The sequence below is a fragment of the Nomascus leucogenys genome, chromosome 3 (assembly GCF_006542625.1).
Source record: "Nomascus leucogenys isolate Asia chromosome 3, Asia_NLE_v1, whole genome shotgun sequence".
Classification (NCBI taxonomy): Eukaryota; Metazoa; Chordata; class Mammalia; order Primates; family Hylobatidae; genus Nomascus; species Nomascus leucogenys.
The window spans coordinates 10993541-11017441 of record NC_044383.1 but is presented as its reverse complement, the minus strand read 5'-3'; the positions used below and the strand labels follow the sequence as shown (position 1 = coordinate 11017441).

The following is a 23901-nucleotide window of genomic DNA, read 5'->3' as shown; positions in this document are numbered from 1 at the left end:
TGTGGCCAAAGAGTGGACACATGACCAAGTTAGGGCAAGCAGAGGCTCCCCTTGGAATCCCAAAGTGAAGCTGGATGCCACCCACAGAGACCAACATGGTGAAGCTGCTGTAGCCCCTGCTCTTGAGCCCCCAGCACTGCCTGAGTTCTTGCACTTTCTGAGTCCAGTTTAATATCTGCTTTTCCTCCCATTCTTGGAGCTCCCCTCACATCTCCAGTGGCTTGAAGTTGCCAGAGATGTTTCTGGGCTTGTGACCAAATGACTCCTTTTCTGCTTCTCACTGCTGAGCAGACACGTGTGCGCTCACTTTTCCTGCTGAGTCTTGGGACCCGGAAGAGCTTTTGGGAGACACTCACGGACCAGCCCCCTCTTGCCTGCCCTGCTGTCTCCCTCCAAGCAGGAGGGGAGAAGGTGTCCACCCGTAGCCCCGGCCGGGCATCTGTTTCCATGCTTCTGCCCAAATCTGAAACTCCCCTTTCCTTGGGACCCACGACTGGGGCCAGCCTGCCTGGGGAGGGAATCCCAGCTGCAGAAAGTCGGGACAGTGTGCGTGTAAACATGTTAATAGAAAGCAGCTTTGAGGGCAAACTAGTTCAGCTTCAGTTACAAACTCTTTCCAAATGTGTTTAACATGAGCCACTGGCTGTGTGCAGCATATGTCAAGCTTTCATCCAATGGTGGCATTTTGTCCCTGTGGGGTTTTTTTTCCTGAGCAGTTTGGGGGCAGGTGTGGGGACAGGGAGAGAGAAAAGTAAAAAGAGAGCAGTTTGGTTTCTTCAGGCTGGAGTACAAGGCAGAGGTAATGGGATGTATTGAAGAAGGTAGGAGGGAAAGTTACTTTAGCTACAGCTATTTGTCCAGCTGTGCTGATTAAGAAACTTGGAGAAAAGCATCTTTGGAATCATGTCCTTCCCATTTTATACACAGCCTTTGCAGATATCCTGCTGTTCTGAGAGAGATCTGAACTCCTTACCAGGACCTTGAGGGCCCCACCTGATTGGGCACCCCTCCCTCTCTCTGACCCTCCTCCCCTTCCTCTCCTCCCTCCTTTCTCCACCCCCACCTGCTCTGCTCAGACACCCCTTCCTTGGTTGCTTCCCACAGGCCAGGGCTGTCCCCTGGGGCCTTGGCTGTTCCCCTCCCAGGAGCGCCCCTCTCCAGCTCCTCATGCAGCCAACCTTCCCGTCCTTCAGGCCTCTGATTAAATTCTGCCTTAGACATCTCTCCCCACCCTGCGGTGTGAGGTAGCGCCTCATGCCCCAGTCCCCTCAACCCCACTGCCTCATTTTGGGGACACATCACCCCAGGGACAACTGCATTCCACTCTTGGTTTTTCCCTCCTCGTCTATTTATCACAATTTAGAGTCGCCTCACTCATTTGTCAAATGAAGTTCATCTCTGCAGCTGGACTGCAGGGTTGGGGGCACATCCGGCTGGTTGGCCCTCAGGTAGGAGGTGCTTGGCAACCTTGTTCCGAGTAGGACGTTCACAGCTGTCTGCCTCGGAGGAGGCAAGGGCATCCGCCACATGGATGGAATTGAGGGGAAGGCACCCGGGGCTCCCGCATCGAGCTTCCTTCCTATATTCAATGAGGAAATGACCCTGCAGCAGGCTGGCTGCAGACACCCCTGCCTCGCCGCTTTGCCTGCCTGGAGTTTGATGGACGTGTGGTCCTGTCAGGGCTACGGCAGGTCTGTGGTCTTTGGTAACGGAAAGTGCAGGTGAAACAGTGAGCTTTCCTGTGGGTGCTTTTCCCTGACGCCAACAACCAGGTAAATATTTGAAAACGGCCTTGTTGAGGCTTGTGAGGTGGTTTTCCTCCCTCCCCTGTAGGCCTGCGCCACCCCCCCAGCCCCCCGGCCACCTTCAGGCCAGATGGCGCCCACAGACCTGTTTGAAGTGGCCAGAGAGGGAGCCCTCTGGGCGCTGGGGCCGCTGTGTCTGCAGAGGGTCCTCTTAACTGCTGAGCTGGCTGGTGCAGCGAGAAGGAAGGCTGACACCCCTGATCCTCATCAAGTTCAGAGGGGGGTCACTGCGGGTGAGGGGCCTGGGGCCTTTTACATGTCCCAGGAGCTGCTGAGCAGGCCACTGTTCACCAGGCCACCAGAACTTGGCCCTGCACACGGCGAATCTTCCCTGAGTCAGCTGAGTGAGGGGGTTCAGGCAGCCCCCCGGGACGTGGCAGTGGCCCGGGAGTGGAGTGGGGTGGTGCTTGCCGTGACTCATGCCGGTTCTCCTCAGGCAACCTGACGGTCAGACGCACTGAGTCAGTGGCCTGAGCTCGTCCAAAAGCGAATCAGAACGCAGGGCCTGGGCTCACCCGCTGCCCTCTCCTGGAGTCATCTGTCACTCATCCTCATGAAGGAAGCGCCTGGGAGCCTGGAATGCACATCGCACTGCCCCAGCTCCCCTCTTGTTTCTGTGTTTTTCCATTTTGGATTCTTTCCCCCCACTCCTTCTGTACTGCGCATTTTGTGGTCTCTTCTTTTTCTCCGAGAACTCTGAGGGCTACCATTGCATTTGCTAATGATGCCACAGACGGTGTTGACGTTATGAGGCTTCTATTACCGTATTGATTTTTACCATTTTTAGGGGGACAGGAATCAATATTTCATGAGGGAATGTGAAGCCAGACAGAGAAGTAGAAGCTGGCTTTTATTTAGTGCCAGGCTTTGTCCAGAGGCGGGTGGGGACGTGGCTCCTAAGCTCTTGATTGCAGCTCCTTCTGGCATGGGAAACGTTTCAGTTCCCCAAACTCTCCGAACTGGATCCCCTGTGTGTTCTCTGGCCCGGATTCAAGAACTTAGTTGATTGTCAAGGAAATTCTTTGGCTATATTTTTCTCTTAATATGGTAATGCCTTTTTTCACTCTGGCACTCTCTTTTCAGGGAATTGGGTTAAGACTATTATTTATGGTTCTGAAAAAGCAGTTCCCAAGTTGTTGGGACTGGATTTGTTTAGGAATGTCTCCTGTCCTCTTCATTGAGAGAGGAATGCAAATTGCTTCCATTTGACAGTTTATCAAGTGTGTGACAGAGTGTTAGAGTCCAGGGTTGGCCAACTACAGCCAGTAGTCCAAAGCTGGCCCTCTATCTGTTGTTGTAAATAAAGTTTTATTGGGACACAGTCATGCTCACTTATTTAGGTAGAGTGTATGGCTGCTTTCACTCTGCACCAGCAGAGTTAAATAGTTGGGATGAAGACCACATGGCCCATGAAGCCAAAAATATTTGCTTCCTGGCCCTTTACAGGAAAAAAATTGCCAACCCCAGTGGTAGGCAATTAACACCTTGTCCTAGAGGAGCTGAAAGTGGCTGGAGGCAGGAATGCTCATAAGAACCCAGTGAAGAGAAGCACTAGGTGGCCGAGGGGAGCAGGAAGAGAAGCTGATTTTGTTTGCCCTTTCTTTTGCCGGAGATTGTGCTTTTTTGCAGAGATGAAGCTTTGGTCTTGCCACAAGAAGCAGAGGGAGGCCTTATTTTTGTCCATTTCTCTGTGACATTGCTAGAAAGGAGTTTGTCAGAATTCCAAGCTATTTGGCAATTATCCAATTTTGAGATCCTAATGGATCTTTCAAGGTCTAGTTTGTTCATTCTTTCAGTGATTCCTTGTTAATTCCCTGATTTTATAAATGTGTGTTGAACATCTGTTTTGGCCAAATACTTATTAGGTGCTGAGGATGCAGCAACAGTGGGCAAAGCCATGGGGCTTAAGATCTAGTGTGGGAAACGGGTGAAGTAAAGTAAATATGGCGATAAGTACAGTGCATGAAGCAAACAAGTGAAGGGGTAGAAGGAATCGGGCTGCAAAGACAGTAGATAGTGTAGGCAGGGAATCTTATCTGAGGGAGTGACATCTAAGCTGAGATGGAAAGGACAGTGAGAGCCAGCCAAGGAAACAAGTTGGGTGACAAGAGTTGCAGATGGAGTTGCTTAACTTCCCACTTCTGCTCAGCCTGCAGAACCTGGATCTTGGACTAATTGCAAACTGTCATTTCCTCGTGAGTTTATTAGAACCCTCCAGAACAAGTTTCTGGTTAGCTAGTTTCTCTGTGTGTTGTCTCATTTCTTGTTGGTTCTGGTTCTTTGGGGTTCCTACTCACACTCTGGAAAGCTCCAATGTCTTAAGTAGTCAGTCTCCCAAGAGTCCGAAAGCACAAAGATTCACAATGATACAATCACCTCTCAATCATAGCAGCATTGATGCAGTTCCATAGCTGGTTTCCTAAAGCCATCCAGATCTCTTTCTGTGGCAAGACAGAAATAAGACCTTCTGGTGAATTGAAGACTAATTATCCCAATAAACATGTGAATTAACAGTTCCTTTCGTTAAACAAAGCACCAGAATCTGATAATGGGAACATGTGACTCATGATATTTCCCTCTTTGCTTTATCTACCAGGCAGCTCACAGAAACCACTGGCCTTCCCTGTGTTCCCATTTTATGTCGTAAATATATATTGAATTAACTTATTATAAAACGCCCTTTGTCATTGACCATATCAAATTATTCTTATATAGAAGAGGTTATACATGTTTTAAACATCTTAAAATAAATCTGAAAAGAATGCTACATCCTGGGCAACTTCCCTGCATATGGGGCTCAAAGAAGCTCTTTGTGGTTATGGGTAATGAGAAGCCAGAGTGCCTTCAGTGCAGTTCAGCAGATGCTGAGAGGCTGCTGTGTGCTGGACTCTGAGCCCACCAAATAGAGTAGGACTGAGCACCTGCCCACCATGACAGCCGGGAGATACAAGCTGTTCCCTTTGCCTCCCTGAGCCCTGAGCTTTATAGCCTATAGACAGCTGAAAAGCAGGCTGCATCAGTTACCCAGTCAGTTACCCAGACCCAAGTGCCAGGCCTTGGCTAACCCCAGTTATTACCTAATTTTAAGATCCTAATGGATGTTTTAAGACCTGGCTGGTTCATTCTTTCATTTATTTGCTTATTCATTGATTTTGTAAATATTTATGGAGCATCTGCCATGGCCACATGCTGTTGTAGCAGCATCAGCCACTCTGAAGTTGGTGGATGAAAGGGGACGGATCAAAGGGGCTGATGTATGGAGGAGACACAAGTTAGACTTGACCAAGACAATATTATTCCTCCTCTGGATGCCATGAATATATACAGTCATTAGCTGTTGGGCCCCCATGTAGCACTGTTGACATTTTGTGGTTTAAACACCAAAGGGTAGGGGAATATTGGAAATGGCAAACATCTGATATAGAGTGAAGGGGACTAAATGTTTTGGTGGTGTTCGTAAACACCGAGGAGGAAAGTCGTTCCATTTTCTTCATTTGTGCTCTCTCTCTCTCTCTGTTTTTGCACACTGTCCTCTGTTCTTCTTCTCCTTCTCTTTTTCCTTTTTTCTGCCTTCATCTCCCCATTTATCTGATCTCTCCCACCTGAACCCCTTCTACCCTGCTGCCCTCCCATCCATCCTACCTTCTCTACTCCCCTCCCTAGACAGTGGTAATCACATGTCAGTTGGAGAAACATGATGGCGACTTGGTCCCACCGTTCTTCTCATTGTGTATATGTTGGTGATCTCAGTGCCCGTCTGGCACATCCCTCCTGCCCTGGCTCTTCTGCTCACTGCAACCATCCTTGACTTTGTGATCACTGATAACCTTCACCTTCTCTAATCTGAATCCCAAGCTTCTCACCCCGGTCCACCTGCTCCCATCCTGAGGGTTCGGAACCCTGAACAGAAGCTGAGTGGAACCCTGAAAGGAAGGGTTCTGAAGCTGTTGAGAACCCTGAAGGGAAGCTGAATGGAACCCTGAACGGAAGGGTTCTGAAGCTGTTCAGAACCCTGAACAGAAGCTGAAATATCAATGGGTCATTGCTTTACACAGTCCTCTGTGAAAGATTACTGGCCAAACCAGCATCTGGAGAATTCCTGGTCTACCGCCTCCCTGTCTGGAGAAGTTGGAAGAGCCAGCTGCATGGGCATGTGACCCGTCTACTCACAGGGCCTGTGCCCTAAGCTCGCTGTTTTAATTTTATCTTTGAATTTGTATTTTTGTGAATAAAGCCCTATGAGCTAATGGAGCATGCTCAGGGAACTTGGGGCTTTAGCTCAGGCTGGATTCCTCCTACTGCCTCCCCACTCCCTGGTCCCCTGAGACCTCCAGCCCCACCTGACTTTCTTCCCTTCCCTGTCTCTATGCAGGGGTCATTGCTACCCTCCATCCCTGGAAGGGGTGTAGGCACAGGGCAGTTCTAGGCTCCAGCCTGGGCACCACGTAACATCTTGGTGGTGCAGGGCTCAGGCTGATGATGCCGTGGTTGTTCTGTGGGCGACTGGGCAGGGTCAAGCCACTCCCACTCTGATCCAGGTATCTAATGCACCCGACAAAGAAGCGGCAGTGTCCTTGGGGTCATCCATTATCCATGTGTTGGAGGAGTGGGCCCCTAGGGAAGATGCTTGGCTCGACTTCCCCACCCCCAGCCAGGGCGCAATCCGAGGTCCAGGGGCTGGTAGGCACAAGGCCAAGTCGTGAGGCCTCCGGTGTCTGTGCTCACTGTCCCATAAATAACCACAGTAATAACTAGCAAATCAAAAACACTGTGATAGGTGGAGAGAGACAGCATGTGGAAGAAAGGAAAAAGCTTTCTCTTTTAGTACCTTTAACAGTGCTTTCTGTATGCTTTATGAACAAGGAGCCCGCATTTGCATTTTGCACTGGGCTCTGCTAATTTTATAGCTGGTCCTGCCCCTTAGTAGCCCAAGTCAGCAAATCTTTGGTTCATCTGAGTCCACAGTCCACTGACCCGCCCTTTTTCACAGTTCCTCCCCTGCCCATGTGCTCATTTCCCTCCTTACCCAGCTTGGCTCAGTCCCTCAAGCAAGTCTTTGGATGCTGACATCCCCCCTAAACAACCCTTCTGTGGCCTGGTTTGATTTTCCTTAGGAGGTGTGCAAGTTCTATGGCACTGTTTCTTGCTGGGTATGGAGGATGTGCTATTTTGTCCACTGCATATTTTTTAAAGAAAATGAAAGGTTAGCATAACTGTTTCCAGAAGGCACATTGAATCACTCAGTTGAGTCCCAGCCAGTTGCTGCAACGTTAGCCTTTGAAGCAAACTTGAACCAACACAGGACCAGCCTGGAAGTCCCAGCCTCCGGAAATGATGCAGTGGATTCTGCAGATTCAGCAACAAAAATATTTTTGTAACTCAGGAGCACTTAGTAATTTTCAAAGGAGAGAAAGAAGTAATTGACTTGGCTTATTAGGTTGAAAAAGAGTTGCCAACTTTTTCTTTGGTTTTGGTGTTATTCGTTTTTTTTATTTTTCTTTTCTCCAAGCTTCAGGGAATGAGATTGAATGAGCACTCAAGTGCTACTAGGCAGAACCCTGAATGGAAGGAAGCTGAAATACTGATGGGTCATTTCTTTTCACAGTCCTCTATGAAAGATTACTGGCCAAGCCAGCATCTGGAGAATTCTAGGAATCCCCCCTCCTCTTGCAGCGGTATAAGTTTGTGGGGATCATCTGACCCCTTTGGGGAGTTGTATGAAGAAAGGGATTTATTAGGGACGCTGTTGCCTGTTTGGATTGTACCCATTTAACTATTGTCTGCTAATGGATTTTTTGGAAAGCAACCAGGTTTTCCATAAAGAATAGCTAATGGTCAGAGCTGAGATGACCATTGGAGATCACTGGGCTCAACTCCCTAATTTTAGAGGTGGTAAAACCGCAACCCAGAGAAGCTAATCAAGTGGTCCAAGGTCGTAGACTGAGTTAATATAGGACCAAGACCCAGCCCAGATGTCCTGCTGTGTGGGACAGTGTTCTCCCAGCATATGTGGAGCCTGAGGGGGTAATGTATGCGTGTGTGTGTGCATGTACGCATATACACATAGGTGTTTTGCCTAAGTTTTCGCTTCTGCCCCACTTTGGTTGATCCTGGAGAATGAGCTCAAGGCTCGCTGTCAGCCTGGGGGCCTCACTCAGCACAGGCCCAGCTTTTCTGCCCTGGGGGAGTTCCAGCAGTTATGGTTCATCTGTGGTTCAGTTATGGAACTCACACCACAGGTAGTGCCCCCAAAGCTGAGGCTGCGTGCACCGACCTCCCCTCCCTTCCTGTGGTGGGCCCCTGCTTGGATTCTTCCTAAACTTCCCCTTTGCCCTGCTCTGTGTTATACCCAGTCTGGTCCCCTGTCCCTGTGGAGTGATCCGGGGCACAAGGGCAGCTGTTTCCCTGCTGGCCGCTGTGTGCCCTGAGCATCTGGGAACTGGGGAGCGGGCCGGTGAGAAGAACACCTGGAGTGGAGGTTGGGGTCAGGGAGGGTCCCTGTCCCGGTACCACCCCCACCTGCTGTGGGGCCTGCAGTCCCCTCATCAGCAGAATGGCTGTGAAGCCATCCTGCCCATCCACAGGGTGGTGGGTCGTGAAGGCTGCATACCTGGCAGAGCAGGAGAAGCTCTGGGAAGATGCTGGACATGCGCCCTAGGAGTGGTTTCCCTGCCTTGGCCAGACTCTGCTCCCATCACCTGAACCTGCCTGTCACCACCACGGAACTGCTGTGACCATTGTTTTCCTCTTAAGCAGATTAGCAGACATCTCCTGCTCCACCCTGCCAAACAAACAAGCAAGCAAACAAACAAAAACATGCATGAAGGAGTATGGACTTATAGAGTCTTTTCTAAACATTGTTAAGTGCTGGTATTAGGATCTTCTCTTAAAATGAACCATATTCCCCAGGCTTTGGATGACACTCATGGTTGCTCACCCTCCAACTTCCTTCCCTGCTGGCAGAGCCCTGGGTTTGTTTTAGTTCCACCCCTGACTCCACCTCATTCCTGACTCAGGCAAATCCGCAGGGTCCAATGCAGTTAGGGGGGCCACGTTCCCTCATCCAGTGGGTGCTGAGGTCACTGCTTGATTGGACACTGCTGATGACCTACGAGGAGGAGAGTGCCAGGGCGCTTTTGAGACTTTGCTCTTCTGAAGAGATGCTTCCACAGCATGGTCACGGACACAGTCATGTCTGGATGTGATGTCTGGAATGGTGGTGGCCGTCTTGTGGCTGTGAGAACAGGCTGAGGTTGATTGGTTGGAGGGAAGGAAGGAGCCTTGGTCTTGATGCTGTCTGTGAGCCTTTGAGTTATCACCCTGGCACCACCCAGCCCTTGGACAGATGTCTACTCTACATACTCCATTTGGAGTTGTTTTTTTTGTCACTTGCCATTGAAAACACCCTAATTGATACACACAGACTATTTTTAGTGCTGGTCTGTGTTTGGCCCTTATGGAAGACTCTGGGCTGAGCTGCCCCTGGTGAGGGAGGTGGACTTTGTGTTTTCTTCCTGCTCTGTGTCCTGGTGGCTTGTTTGTGTCTCTGCCCATGAGACAAAAGCCTAGAGCGCAAGGGTGGATTTTCTTAATCGTGTGTTCCCTGCACCAAGCACACAGGAGACACTCACTGAATGGTTGTTGAGAGAGTTCTCTTTCACGGAGGCAGTGTTTTGTGAACGATGCTGCCAGGCCTGCTTGTTGTTTGTCTGTTGGTTGTAATCTGCGTGAATGGTAAGAGCCATCTTTAATCACGCTGTGCGGCAGCCTCTTCCAAGGTGTTAGCGTTACTCCCACTACCTGGCCAGCATCCTGCCTATGGCTAGGACTTTGTAATTTACATAGATACGGTGGGGAGACCTGGAGCTCATGGCCAGGACTCTGACACCCTCACTGGAGCTGTTTCTACATCTACCTGGGTGGCTGCCTAGGACGTTAGAGGATTCGTGTCTTCCTAAAGTCCCTCTGTTGAGAGGCTTCTGGCTCTGTTAAGAGGACACTATTTAGCATTGTGAGTCCCTGCAGGCTGGGGGCCAGTGGACGTTTTTCTTCTAGATGCCCCCTCTCTTCTTCTGGCCTCCCAGGCTCCCTGCTCCTGAGATTGTGACAACTGGCCTTTGCTGGGCTCACTGCAGAAAGACTGTCGTCCCCAAAGGTCTTGCGCCAAACTTGAGCTACAAGCTCATTTGGGGGACCTGGGGTCTCCGCCTGGGCTCTGTGAGAGCAGCCATGGGTTGTTTCTGCCCCCTCACTGCTGTCATGCCCACACTTCGCTTGCATTTTCTTTTCCGCCCAGCAGTGTGAGGATCTGGCATGAGGGGCGGGACTTGCGTGCCCTCTTTCTTCTCCTCTTCCCCTTGGCCTTTTCATCTGTCAGTGGAGGACAGATGTTTGCCCCGTTTACTTCTAGGCTCACTGTGGGGCCCCAGGGAGATGGTGAAGTGGCCAAGGAGAGGAGCTGCCACCTTCAAGACGGCCTGTGGCTGGTGCTGCTTTAAAGGGAGACTCAGAGGTGCTTTGCTGTGAGTGGCGCGGGAACCAGCCTGGGGACAGCAGTGCAGAGGCCTTGGACTCAGAATGCGTGGGTCCCGCGGGGCTTCACGGCGCCTGTGGCTATGCGCTTCCAGCCTTATCTGTGCTGCATCTCTTCCACATTCCCCCGTGGAGCTGATGTCTAGACAGCTATGGAATTAAATGCTCAATTACCGAGTAGGAATTTGGCCAGCAGAGGTATAGCTGCTGAGCAGACAGACTCGAGGTGAGGCTCACGGCTGAGAATGGGCCCCACCTGGCTTTGGAATGAGCTGAGGGGCCTGATGCTCCTGCAGCCAGTGGCTCCTGTGGGGAGCTGGGGCCGTGACCCCCAAAAGGCAGTTTGACCTCATGGAGAGCCATAAATCTGGCCTGGTCAACATCTCTGCAACACATCATTCCCTTGCAAAGATTTCTGCCTGTGACTGGAATTCTGGGTGAACATGTCCTGGGCGTGTGGGTCTGAGAGCTGGGAAGCCTGTTCTTTTGTTTAGCCAGGTTGCCCATCGCCTGTGAGAAGTGCCCCCATCTGTGAGCCTCAGTATCCACATCTTTAAAATGGGGGGAAAATATAGCTCAACTCCTAAGGGTGCCGTGAGAGTACTTTGTCACCTGCCAGGCAAAGGCTTACTCCTTTCACAGAAATCCAGGGTTTACAATGTGAGACCCCTTCCCACTCCGCCGCATGTGTCTGCTTGCTTTTTTCTGTCTTAGGGTTGCCCTTCATGAGCTAGGAAACGTCTGAGTGGATAAAAATGTAAACGAGATGATCACTGGTGGTGCCCATTGGTGCAGCCTTTGCCTAAATGGCCACTTATGTAGCCACATTTCCTCGTCTGTGTTCAGGTGAGGACTGGTTTCTGGGGAGACTGCCTGGGTTCACATCACGGGTGTCCATCTTGTCGAAGCCCATGTGGTCACCCAAGTGTGACTGAGCCAGGCTTGCCCACGGGGGGCTCTGGGCCCCATTTTCGGCAGCAGGCAGCATCCTCTAGAGGCCTGGCCCTCCCTGGGAGCAAGGGGAGCAGCGCCCATGGGCAAGCAGCCTGCAGCCTCCATCCCTGTCCGGGGGCTCCCCCGCCTCAGCCTCACAGCTTCTGCAAAACTGTTTGTCTCCTTGCTGCATCCTCTGGGCCTGAGCTCAGACGGTGGAAAAGAAGAGCTGGAAGGAGAGTTGCCTTTCAGTCTCTCTGCCTTCTGAGGTCTCCTGAGACACAGAGCCTGGGCCTGCCTCCCTTTCTAGGAGGCGCCGATGGGTGGTAAGGATAGGGGATGAGTTAGATGTGAATTAGGATCCCCACAGCAAGCCCTGCCTCATAACTTTCTGATGGGTTTTCAATGTGTGGTGAAGCAGACGCCTGCTGGGCCCCCTTCCTGAGTTGAGTTTGACCTCCTCCGTCCTGTCTGTCTCCTTGGGCGGCCAGGCCACCCCGCTTCAGCAACCTGTGCCACCCCGTCCCTTTACCTGTCCCACGCCCAGCCCCGAAGGCCTCAAAGGCCTGGTCTTCCAGCCAGTCCAGGGCCTGAAGTGATGGCAGTATCCCTGGTGGACCTCCACCGGCGTGGCCTAGTGCACATCCCAGCCCTGCCTTCTGCCCCGCCTGCACGCCATGAGTGCTGAAGTCATGCCTGGCAGGGGCTACTGGCCCAGGCCCAGAGTAAACAGGCTGCGCTGAGCTCGCTGGTGTGCTCCTGGATGCTGATGAGCTTGAGGAGTGTGGGAAGTGAGTGTGGGGCTGAGTAGGGATGCTGCAGGCTTGCACCTCCCCGCAGCTGCCCTGCACGCTGCAGCCTCAGGCAGCCCCACAGGGAAAGGGTCACCCACTGTCAGGGCAGACCTTTACCATGGCTGGGTGACACGGGCTGGCTGTGGAAAGGTGGTTGGTGGTTCCCGCTGTTGGATTTGCACAGGCCCAGATGCTCACAGCAAAACCAACACCTAGATGATGCTTACAGGAGCCAGCGGGTATTCAAAGAGCTGTTCAGATCTTAAGTTGCTTCGTTCTTACAGTGGACCACTGAGGTAGCTGTAGGTTGGTCCCATTTTCCAGATGAGAAAACTGAGGACCTGAGTGGTCATAAGCTCAGGTCCTGATCTAAATCACGCAGCCTGGCCCCAGGTGTGTGCTCTTGACCATGGACAGTGCTTTCCTGGTCCTCTTGGTATCTGTGATCTGAGGGACCTTCCTCTTCCTCAGTCTCGTATAGTCAGTTTTAGGTCTTGGACTCTGTCTTCATATCCCTTTCTCCCTCTGTGAGCTTTCTCACCCAGCACCTTCCTTATTTGGTGTGTGTTGGGGGAGATTTGTGGCGTGGCGTGGCACTGTGTAGTGGACGAGAGAGTCTGTTTTTCTGGTCCCAGTGCCAGGTTTCAATCCCTGCTCTGTCTCAAGTCACCCAGACTCTTGGAGCCTCAGTTTCCTCATCTGTTAAATGGGCATGGTGGTCACCCCACCTCATCAGCTAGTGTCTGCTCCATCCCTGGCGGAGGAGATGGCTCAAGTAACCCCTGGGTTCCACCTGTCCCACCCCACTGGTCCCCTGGCTCTTTCTTTGTTGAGATAGACAAACGTGAGGCTCTGGAGTTGCAGTTCCCACGAGGGCTGGGGTGGCTCTCTGCTTTCTGGGCCTGGTCCATGTTGTTCAGGGCAGCTGCTCATTCTAAGTGAATAAAGGCTGAAGGAACTCGGGAGGTCTGCTCGGCTCCGAGGAAGGCAGAGAGGGAAGGGGCCCCGATGCCTTCCCTGATAGAGCTAGGGAGGCCGTTCTGTGGTTCCCCCCAGCTCCTTCGCCTGGGTGACCCTGGAGCTGGCTTCTGTTCCATTTTATTGTGCAGAATTTTTGGGACTCCTGGCTTTGCCTGGCCTTTGTGGGACACTGGAGATCAGGGTTTCTGGAGTTGGCCAGTTAGCCCGCCCAGACCAGGGAGCACAGGTGGCTGGCGGAGGGCCGTTTCAGGAGAGGAGAGACAGCCCACCTATTGGGTCTTGCTGTCTTGGGTCCTGGAGGCCTTGCTGTCCCCATGCTCCATCCCTGCCACTGACCAGTGTGGCCCTGTACTCAGCATAGGCGTGCACCTGAATCAGTGCAACTCCTGCCCGCAGAGCACCCCAAATATTCCAGGCCTCAGGACGGATGTGCACATGATGAGTCAGGGCAGGTTTCATCGCCTGTAGCTTGGGATCCTTCCCTGGGGCTTGGTTCTCTAGGGCTGCCCCAGGCAGTCTCACCCCAAACTCTAAATTCATGTTGTCTTCCTCTGTCTCTTGGCCTCAAGGTTTCAGAGTGAGTCTGTGCTGATAGCTTCAAGATGCGATGAGACCCCGACTTGGCCTCCAGTTGCCTCCCCACGGTTCCCTTGGTGTGTGTGTGGCTTCAGTGTTCACTGGCTCCTGCACAGCTTGCAATGTGTGGATTACAGGTGGGAGGGAAATCCGGTCCTGCCCGCAGCAAAGGGATGTCAGTCGTGAGCTCAGTTCCCCACCGGGCCTGGTGTTTCCAAATGGCCCGTCACTGCCCCTGCTTGATTTTCCATGGTATCTGTGCCTTTACCCATTTGGTTAAATTAAACCAACTCAGCAACGCCAGCCGTTGTGGTTTCAGGGCAAGCTGCCTGTCCTGCTGCTTGGCCGCTCCTCCGAGCTGCGGCCGGGAGAGTTCGTGGTCGCCATCGGAAGCCCGTTTTCCCTTCAAAACACAGTCACCACCGGGATCGTGAGCACCACCCAGCGAGGCGGCAAAGAGCTGGGGCTCCGGAACTCAGACATGGACTACATCCAGACCGACGCCATCATCAACGTGAGCCTCTGTCCCTCTGTGGGTGGGGACTGGGGCAGGGTTTTGCCAGAGGAGAGGAGTCAGCCTAGGTCTCAGCCCCTGACTCTCTTGTAGTCTGCGTGAAGGGATGGAACTAGACCAAGCCATGTGGATTCTAGTGCCAGCAGCACGGCAGGGGTCACACGGCGGGTTCAGTGACACTGGAGCAGGTGGACAGCCAGCCTCCTCCCAGGAGGAAGAAGTTGTGTTGGGTGCTTTAGGATGATTGCAGCTGGCTTCTGGGCTTCAGAGAGGAAATCTCCCTGTTTATGGCACCTCTAAAACTTTCTGAAAATTGTTAAGGTCATTTTTTTCCAGCAAAATATTAGGTTAATGGGAATGAGTCTCAGAGAAGAATCATGCCCCCCACTCTAGGCACCGTGCTCAGAAAACGGCCAGGCAGGGACATAGATTGGACCATGTTATGACACAATTTGTAACCTTTTCATTTCTGTTTAATTGCAGTATGGAAACTCGGGAGGCCCGTTAGTGAACCTGGTAAGGTCTTTTAAACCTATGTTAGGTCATTTGTTTTTATCTGTATACACGCTGTTTTTTTTTGTTTGTTTGTTTTTGTTTGTTTGTTTTTGAGGCAGGGGGTCTTTTCAAACATAAGGTTGCCAAAGCGTGTTATCAAATTCCTTTAAAATGGCTCTGTAAATGTACTGCATGCTTGCAAATGACCCTACGGATTGTTTCTGGAAAGAGTAAGGCAGGCTGGAGGTGAGGGTTGGAAATGTGATGCCAGAGAACACACTTGTGTCTCAGAGTTACAGGTAAACACCGTGAAGTTCAGGGCCAATGCAGGAGTAAGGTGAAGGTCACCAAAAGTGCTGGCCAGTCACCGAAAGCACCTCCTCTGAATTAAATCTCCTGGGCTGCTGAAGGAGCCGGCTGGGCTCATACACACTTTCCCTTGGCCAGGAATCCTCCCTTAAGGCCTGGCTGGAATGAGGAGGAGTTACCCACCCACAAAGATATCACTTAAGTCTACCGTTAAATACTTGAGCAGAAAAAGTGAAGCCTTAGAATACAGACCATCAGAGCTAGAGGGCAGCTCCGGGGCCGTTTATAGGGGCTGTCTTTAGCAAGGCCCAGTGTGATGGCACCTCCTAGATGGTGCCTTGGCGTCAGGTACTGACATCTCAGCACTCGTGGGAAGTGTGCACGGAGTGATGTATCCCCGCTTGGCAGCTTTCCCTTCCCAGCAGAGGGGCAGCTGTGCTCCCAGCTCTGCCCTCTGCCTCCCCGCGCAGCACCCTGGGGATGGAGTGGAGATGGCTTTGCTGGTAATGAAGCATGACAGTCCTAAGCTCTAGGGTTGTTTCCCCCTGAAGTCAGCAGAGTCATCTTAAGATCATTAGAAATGGGAGAAGCAGGAAGGTGTGGGCAGCCACCTGAAGGACTTTGAGCCTTTGGAAACGTATTCCTTGTGAAACAGGAGCAAATAATATCGTGCATTTGAAACTATCTGTGCTTACCGTGAGGTGAGCACCCAGTGCCGACCTGGAGTGTGTGCGATTCTTCCACAGCTGCGCGTGGCTCACGCTGCCTGGGTGTCCTGATGCCTCTCTCCCTGCTGCAACGGGGATCCCCTCCTTGCATCTCCCCACTTCGATCTCTGAAATAGCTCAGGGATTCTTTCATGCATATTCTCTTTGGGTGTGTACCTGCCGGTAAAGCTTCACGATTCAGTAAGCCGTGTCCTTCTTGCTTTTCAGGACGGTGAAGTGATTGGAATTAACACTTTGAAAGTGACAGCTGGAATCTCCTTTGCAATCCCATCTGATAAGATTAAAAAGTTCCTCACGGAGTCCCATGACCGACAGGCCAAAGGTAGGCAAGGCCCACACAGGCCCGGGGACTCCGGAGACTGGGCCTGAAGCTCAGCTGCCCTTTGGGACTTGGGGAAGGGAAAAGCGGCAGCCCCTAGGACTAGCCCAGCCGTCTCCGATCCAGAAGTGAACGGGAATGCACATTACTGCATCCCTGGTAGAAGGTCACAGACATTTCGCCATTTTTGTCCTCTGATTATGTCACAGGACAATGTCACTTGAGTCAGTCCAATATGTGCCAGGCATGATCCTAGGTGACTTCTGTACATTATTTCACTTTATTTATGTATGTCACTTAATTCTTTTGCCCTATCAGTTAGGAACTACTAGTCCCATTTTGCTGATGAGAAAACAGGTTCAGGGAGATCATTCTACAAACGTTTATTGCCCCATCTGCTTTAAGTCAAGCAGGGAGCTTGGCAGTGGACAGCTCAACTGGGGCCTGGGGCTCAACTGGGGCCTTTGCTGGTGTGACTTTTATGTTCTGTTGGGGGATGGGAAGGCTGACAGTAAATAATCAAACACATAAGATACTATTAGTGCTTCCAAGAAAACGGATCAGGATGGCCGGCAAGGGAGTGACTGGAGGGGCAGCTGGTGGAGATGGTGTGGCCAGGAAATGCCTTCCAAGCTGAGGTCTGAGTGAGGAGGAGCCAGTGGGAAGGGATGTAGGGGGAACACTCCAGAAGGAAAGACAGAGGACTCAGCATAGCTGAGTGAGCACAAGGCCCCTGTAGTGGCCGGAGGGCCGGAGCACAGTGACAGCATGGAGTTCCCCGAGGTGGAAAGCTGGCCAAGGCTGGGCGAGCAGGCTCACAGCAGGCCGTGGTGAGGGGCCTGGGTTGCAACGTAACCACATTTAAGAACAGGGAAGTTCATGATCTGATTGATGTCACTGAAAGGACACTCTGATGGCTGGGGGGAGTCTGCTGGAGGGGTTGCTGGAAGTTGGAGACCGGTTAAGGGGCTCTCCCAGTCATCTGGATGAGACATGCTGGGGGTTCAGACAAGGGTGGTGGCAGTGGAGGTGGGACAGATATATATGGGGGGTAGAGCAAGCTTGGGGAAGGGCCAGCTGTCAGGATGAGGCCATGAGGAATTAAGGGTCATGCCCAGGTATCTGACCATTAATTGAAACGATGGGACTTTCCCAAGGTCCCCGAGAGGGGAGGGGTCCAAACCAGGATTTGAGCTGCAACCTCAGTGTACATGGGCCACCTTCTGTGGCCCTTCCTGCAACCTGGGAGATTGGGCCCCCGGCCTCTGGTGTCCCCAGCACCCCCACCAACTGGGCTGACTTTCTGCTGTCCCTTTGTTGTCTCACCAGGAAAAGCCATCACCAAGAAGAAGTATATTGGTATCCGAATGATGTCACTCACGTCCAGGTGGGTAAACAGGATGCATGTCTGTGTCTTAAATTTTAATAAACCTGAACTTCAGAAGGTGCTCACGGGCACCCCTGAAAGAGAAACCTTATGCTGCCTTAATACATCTCAGTTTCTGCTTATAACGAAGTAGCATCGGGAAAGAGGACAGGTCATTAGCCTTGGTCCCTTTGGTTTTAGCCTGTGTTTTTGCATTCTGAGCTGGTTTTCTTCATTGGCAGCAGGCCCTCCGGTGTAGAAGGTTCTGTCCTCCTCTTTGAAGGCAGGCCTGAACAGTGTGTGTGTGGTGGGGCTGTTGATTCACTCTGGCTCATGTCTTCTTTGCCCCACATTCTGTTGAAACCCACATTCCAGGAGGGCCCCAAGCCCCTCCCGCAGCTCTGGGCACTCTGCTTTCGTTGCTCTGCAGCTCGTGGGCCGCGGCTCCAGGAATGCCAGGGCAGGCCCAGCTCAGGGAAGTGAATGACTGATGTGCTTGTTTTCCCCGAGCTGGCGGAATTGCGGCCTGTGGTTGGCAGGCACATGGCATCCTGGTGTTCTCACCTGGATGAAAAATTCTGGTGTCATCTCATGAGTCCTGGTAGTAGACTCACCTGGCATGGCTAAAACTGTCAGAGGTAAAGTAGGTAAAGACTAAAATATAGTAACAGATAGATTAGTGTGTTCATTACTATGACGAATTAATGATTCACTCACTGTGAAAGTATTAATATATTTTGATACACGTTATGAATGGTGGTCCCTTTCTTAGCACTCCAGAAGATGGAGCCACTTGTCAAGGTTAAAGTGTCCCCTCAGTTGTTTGCCTTTGGAACTAGGAGATGTAGGGAAAGATGGTAGGCCCTTGGCGCCCAGCTTCCTGGGTTCCTGGCCCTGCTCTGATACTTCCTGCCTTGTGACCTTGGGAATGATATGACCCCTGAGTGCCTCAGTTTCCTCCTCTTCAGGATGGGGATGACAGCGCAGGTGCTTCTGGTGTGTGGCCAGGCTCGGATCAGGGAGTGGTGGCAGGGATCACCAGCCACAGTGATGCCAGCCACTATGTGTCACATGCCAGGTGCCTTACTGGGATGACCTCATCTGATCCTCACAACTCATGTCGTAGGGTACTGTTATTATCCCCATTTTGCAGGTGAGGAAATGAAGGCACAGAGAGATTAAGCAACTGTCCGAGGTCACACAGCTAGCAAATGGTAGAGCTAGGGCTGCAAACCAGGCCAACCACTATACTTTACTGACTCCTTAGTAATAGCTACTATTAATTAAGAAATAATAACGATGATGGCTGGGTGCGGTGGCTCACATCCGTAATCCCAGCACTTTGGGAGGCGAAGGCGGGCAGATCACTTGAGCACCCAGGTTGCAGATCTAAGGCAGGTGTCCTGGGCAAAGGTGAGCAGAGAGTGCTCTTCAACTCATTGTGCCAGGAGTTCGAGACCAGCCTGGCCAATTTGTGAAACCCTGTTTCTACTAAAAATATAAAAAATTAGCCAGGCTTGGTGGCAGGCACCTGTAATCCCAGCTACTCGGGTGGCTGAGGCAGGAGAATTGCTTGAACCCAGGAAATGGAGGTTGCAGCGAACTGAGATTGTACCACTGCACTCCAGCCTGGGTGACAGAGCAAGACTCTGTCTCAAAAAAAAAAACAAACAACGAAATAATAGTAATGATGAAAGCACTTTCCTTGCTGTTACCAAGTAAATCTTTGACTCTGGTAGACAGGCAATTTTAAAATAGGATCAGAACTCCTGGAGGAATTTTACATTAGACCCAGGGAGAAGACGGGAACTGGTGAGAGCTGAGTTTTGCCTGGTGAAGGCCTGGTGTTTCTTCACACTAACACACGGGTGCTTTTTCTCTGGAGCAGCAAAGCCAAAGAGCTGAAGGACCGGCACCGGGACTTCCCAGACGTGACCTCAGGAGCGTATATCATTGAAGTAATTCCTGATACCCCAGCAGAAGCGTGAGTTAGAGTCATTTTCTCTTTTTCCAATATTCTTTTTGTTCCTGTGGGGGTAGCAGGAAGAGGGAGGGCTGTTCCTTTTCTACTGGCTCAGATGATTGTGTTGATCCTCGACAGACGTGGTCGGACATTGCTGGTCATTCCTGCTGGCCAGGCCTTCCGACCCGGTTCGGTCCAGGACTCATCCGTAGGAGGGTGCCTTCTGTCTTCAAAAGTCCTTGCTCCACGAGGACCCTCCAGATGGACAGAGCAATAGCACACTCGTAATGAGTCTCTGGGATGGCCTGGCTGGCCAGAGAGAGGGTTTCAGGAACAGTGTCCCCAAACCCTCATGTGGCGGTCCTGTTCTAGGCTTTGGGCCCCTTCTTCTCCCGGAGTCTTCCAGATTGTCTCTGACAGGCCCATACCAGAAAAATTACCCAAGTGATATCAAAGTAACATAACAAGAAGTAGCTCAACCATCCATCAGGGTTTGTTACCTGTACTGGTGGAATATCCAGAGAAAAGTGCTAGACCAGGGACCAGCAAATGTGCCCTGGGGGCTAGATCTGGCCCACTGCCTGCTTTTATATGGAGCTGTGGGCTAAGAATAGTTTTTGCATTTTATTTTTATTTTTACTTATTTTTTATTTTCATAGGTTTTTGGGGAACAGGTGGTATTTGGTTACATGAGTAAGTTCTTTGGTGGTGATTTGTGAGGTTTTGGTGCACCCATCACCCGAGCAGTGTGCACTGAACCCAATTTGTAGTCTTTTATCCCTCATCCCTGTCCCAGCCTTTCCCCTTGAGTCCCCAGAGCCCATTGTATCATTCTTATGCCTTTGTGTCCTCATAGCTTAGCTCCCACTTATGAGTGAGAACATTTAAATCGTTGAAAAAATCCTGAAATAAGGATAGTATTTTGTGACATGTTAAATTTGTATGAAATTCAAATTTCAGTGTCCACTGAAATTTGGTTTATGACATCTATGGTGGCTTTGTGCTGGAACAGCAGAGTTGAGTAGCTTCAACAGAGACCATATGTATGGCAAAGCCTAAAATATTTCCTATGGAGCCCTTTACAGAAAAAGTTTGCAGACCCTTGTGCTAGCCCATGAAGGACCGTGACAGCGTTTTGATGCTGACCTATATAAGAGCTACAGGTATAGTGGCAGCCACACAAAGGAAGTGCCTCTTAACAGAAGCATTCCGCCCACCCCTGTAGGAACTGCATTCTGAGTTGCAATACCCATTATAAGCAAGTTGGCCGTGGTCATGCTACGTGGCAGATAGTACCTGGTACATCCTTCCCCACTTTGGGGTCAATCTTGACCTTTGATCTCCTTGGGGTCATAAGGCCACACAAGTGTTAGTAGGCATTTCTACAGTGGACACAATGGATGATTTAGCCTACAAATCTCAAAAGGAGCCCAGCATCATGGCACATGCATGTAATCCCAGCTACTCAGGAGGCTGAAGCAGAAGGATCCCTTGAGCCCAGGAGTTCGAGACTAGCTTGGGCAACAATTGAGACCCCATCTCAAAAAAAAAAAAAAAGTGGGGAGAAAAGAACATTATTAAAAAAAAACCTTAAAAAGCAATCCAATCTACCGATGGTTTATTTTTTATTTTATTTTATTTTTTTTTGAGATGGAATCCCACTCTGTCGCCCAGGCTGGAGTGCAGTGGCACAATCTTGGCTCACTGCAACCTCCACCTCCTGGGTTTGAGTGAATCTCTTGCCTCAGCCTCTGAGTAGTTGGGATTACAGGTGCCCACCACCAAACATGGCTCTTTTTTTTTTTTTTTTTTTTTTTGTAATTTTATTAGAGACGGGGCTTCGCCGCGTTGGCCAGGCTGGTCTTGAACTCCTGACCTCAGGTGATCCACCTGCCTCAGCCTCCCAAAGTGCTGGGATTACAGGCATGAGCCACCGTGCCTGACCCACTGATGGTTTGAATTATTCTAAGTTCACCACCATCCAATCCTGTTTGCTCTGGGCTTTTAGGTTCTAAGCTGTGCCTCTGTCCATGTAAAGTCAGACCAGGAGGAATGGAAACATGAAACATTGCCATTGTGTTTTCCTGTGTGTTGCAGTGGTGGTCTCAAGGAAAATGATGTCATAATCAGCATCAATGGACAGTCCGTGGTCTCCGCCAATGATGTCAGTGACGTCATTAAAAGGGAAAGCACCCTGAACATGGTGGTCCGCAGGGGTAATGAAGACATCATGATCACGGTGATTCCCGAAGAAATCGACCCATAGGCAGAGGCATGAGCTGGACTTCATGTTTCCCTCAAAGACTCTCCCGTGGATGACGGATGAGGACTCTGGGCTGCTGGAATAGGACACTCAAGACTTTTGACCGCCATGTTGTTTGTTCAGTGGAGACTCTCTGGCCAACAGAATCCTTCTTGATAGTTTGCAGGCAAAACAAATGTAATGTTGCAGATCCGCAGGCAGAAGCTCTGCCCTTCTGTATCCTATGTATGCAGTGTGCTTTTTCTTGCCAGCTTGGGCCATTCTTGCTTAGACAGTCAGCATTTGTCTCCTCCTTTAACTGAGTCATCATCTTAGTCCAACTAATGCAGTCGATACAATGCGTAGATAGAAGAAGCCCCACGGGAGCCAGGATGGCACTGGTCATGTTTGTGCTTTTCTCCAGGTCAGCACCCAAAGGTCAATGCACAGAGACCCCGGGTGGGTGAGCGCTGGCTTCTGAAACGGCCAAAGTTGCCTCTTTTAGGAATCTCTTTGGAATTGGGAGCACGATGACTCTGAGTTTGAGCTATTAAAGTACTTCTTACACATTGCTTTCTGTAGTGCTTATTTTCCTTTCCCAAGAGCAGCTCGTTGCAGTCTTTTTGGAATGATTCTAGTGTCAGTGGGCTCCTCATTAGACTGCATTGTCCACGCAGGTTTGAGCTCCTAGTCTTATGAGTTATTTCAAAATCACCCCATGGGATTTACTAGGGTTATGAACAACTCTGCTCGGACACCCTGGCTTTATGAAGCAGGACTTGAGGACAGTTGCACTCGCGTCCGGAGCTTGTCAAATGAAAGAGAGTCTGTTGACCTCATATAGCATGCAATTAGTCAGCAAAGATTTTCTGGGTCTCTGCTCTGTGCCAGGCATTGTAAGTGTGTGGTCAGTGAGAGCAGGAAAGACGCAGGCTCTCCCTCCATAGAGCTTCAGTTCAGAAGCCAAGTCTCTTTCTGAAAGGGAGACAGCTCAGGAGACCAGGATGCAACCCCAGAATGGGCCCAGAATGCACACGGCTGCAGCTGACCTCATTTGTCCTGGGTTGTGAAATAAGAACTAGGCCTTAAGCCTTGGTGAGTTTAGAGGAGGACTCCCCTTGATATGCCCTCAAACAGGCACAGCTAGAAGCAGCTGTAGGCACCTTTATCTCCATGAAAGTTTTCCAAAAGTTTGGGAGGCTGACCCAAGAGGACTTGCACAGCTTTAGCTTGGAAGTTTGCACAGACCTATGTCCCTGTGGGGAGCACACACCAGAGAGGATGCTGTTTATGCCAAGAGCAGCGGGTCAAAGCTTTCCAACTGTCAGCAGTCAAAAGGAGGGCCTTGGACCGGATGGAGGTTCAGTTCTCCCGATCGAGAGCTGAATCCTTCGTCCATCAACAGAGGCATAAGGCCCAACTCGTAACTGGGGAGGCTGTGGAAGGCCAAAGGGCAAACTTAAATGCAGGGGCAGTCCAGTTGAGCACAGCCCTCATCAGTGTTGGTGCTCGGCAGCTGAGCAGCTTGTGGCCCATTGCAACCCTGGCACGTCTCTTTGCTCTCTGGTTGAATGACCTAGTAGAGTCAGGAAGGAGCCAGCGAGTCCTTTGGCTGTGGGAGTGTGTTTTGCATTCCCTCCCTTCTCCGTTAAAGGTGATGACTCAGAATGGCTTGTGGCTTCAGGGGTTCATTCTCAGATGTTTTGTATGTGGGCCCGCTTTCCCGGGTGGTCCCCGGAGCTGAGGGGCTGCCACAGGTGGGGAGGATGCTGTGGGTGGCATTGAGGTCAGACCCAGCCCCGGCCTGAGCCTATCTGTCTTCAGCCTGTCAGGCATCCGGGAGATCACAGACGGTTCTGCTGGAAGAAACTAGCCCGGTGACGGACCGGCCTGAGGCCACTGTAAACACTCTGCAACATTTCTGCAGGACACTGGACGGGATTGGAGTTTTGCCTGCATATGTGGTCACATACAAGACAGAAATGGCAGCTTGCCACATTGTTGCATATTACATGTTTGATTACATGGTTGCACTTACCAGTGAGACCCTGTGTCCCACTGGGGCTGCTTGTCCTGGAACCCCCACCTCACATTTGAAGACTTCCGGAATAGTTGTTTCTTCTGCTTGCTTTAGGCTGTGATGCAGGGTTTTGCAACATGCATTAGTCTTAAAGCCTGGAGGCAGAGCACTGAGTCGAAAGAGCATGGCTTTCAGAGTTATGGATGGATTTGGGTTTAAATCTAGTGTCTATATATCTTACTGGCTGTGTGACCTTGAGCAAGTCCCTTAACCTCCCTGCCTCTTTTTCATCTGTAGAATGCCCTCAGTTGGGTCCATCTCTGC

The 23901-nt window shown here is 51.0% G+C and overlaps 1 protein-coding gene across 1 annotated transcript in view; it reads left to right on the top strand.

The window, feature by feature from the left end:
* Positions 1-22129, top strand: part of HTRA1 (HtrA serine peptidase 1) — a 53265-nt gene extending 31136 nt beyond the window's left edge. Inside the window, exons 4-9 of the mRNA XM_003255121.3 lie at positions 13941-14135; positions 14619-14651; positions 15875-15989; positions 17316-17373; positions 19241-19336; positions 21413-22129. Coding sequence (XP_003255169.2) covers positions 13941-14135; positions 14619-14651; positions 15875-15989; positions 17316-17373; positions 19241-19336; positions 21413-21581 — 666 coding nt within the window. The 3' untranslated portion in view covers positions 21582-22129. The remainder of the gene's footprint in view (positions 1-13940; positions 14136-14618; positions 14652-15874; positions 15990-17315; positions 17374-19240; positions 19337-21412) is intronic.
* The last annotated feature ends 1772 nt before the right edge of the window (positions 22130-23901 follow it).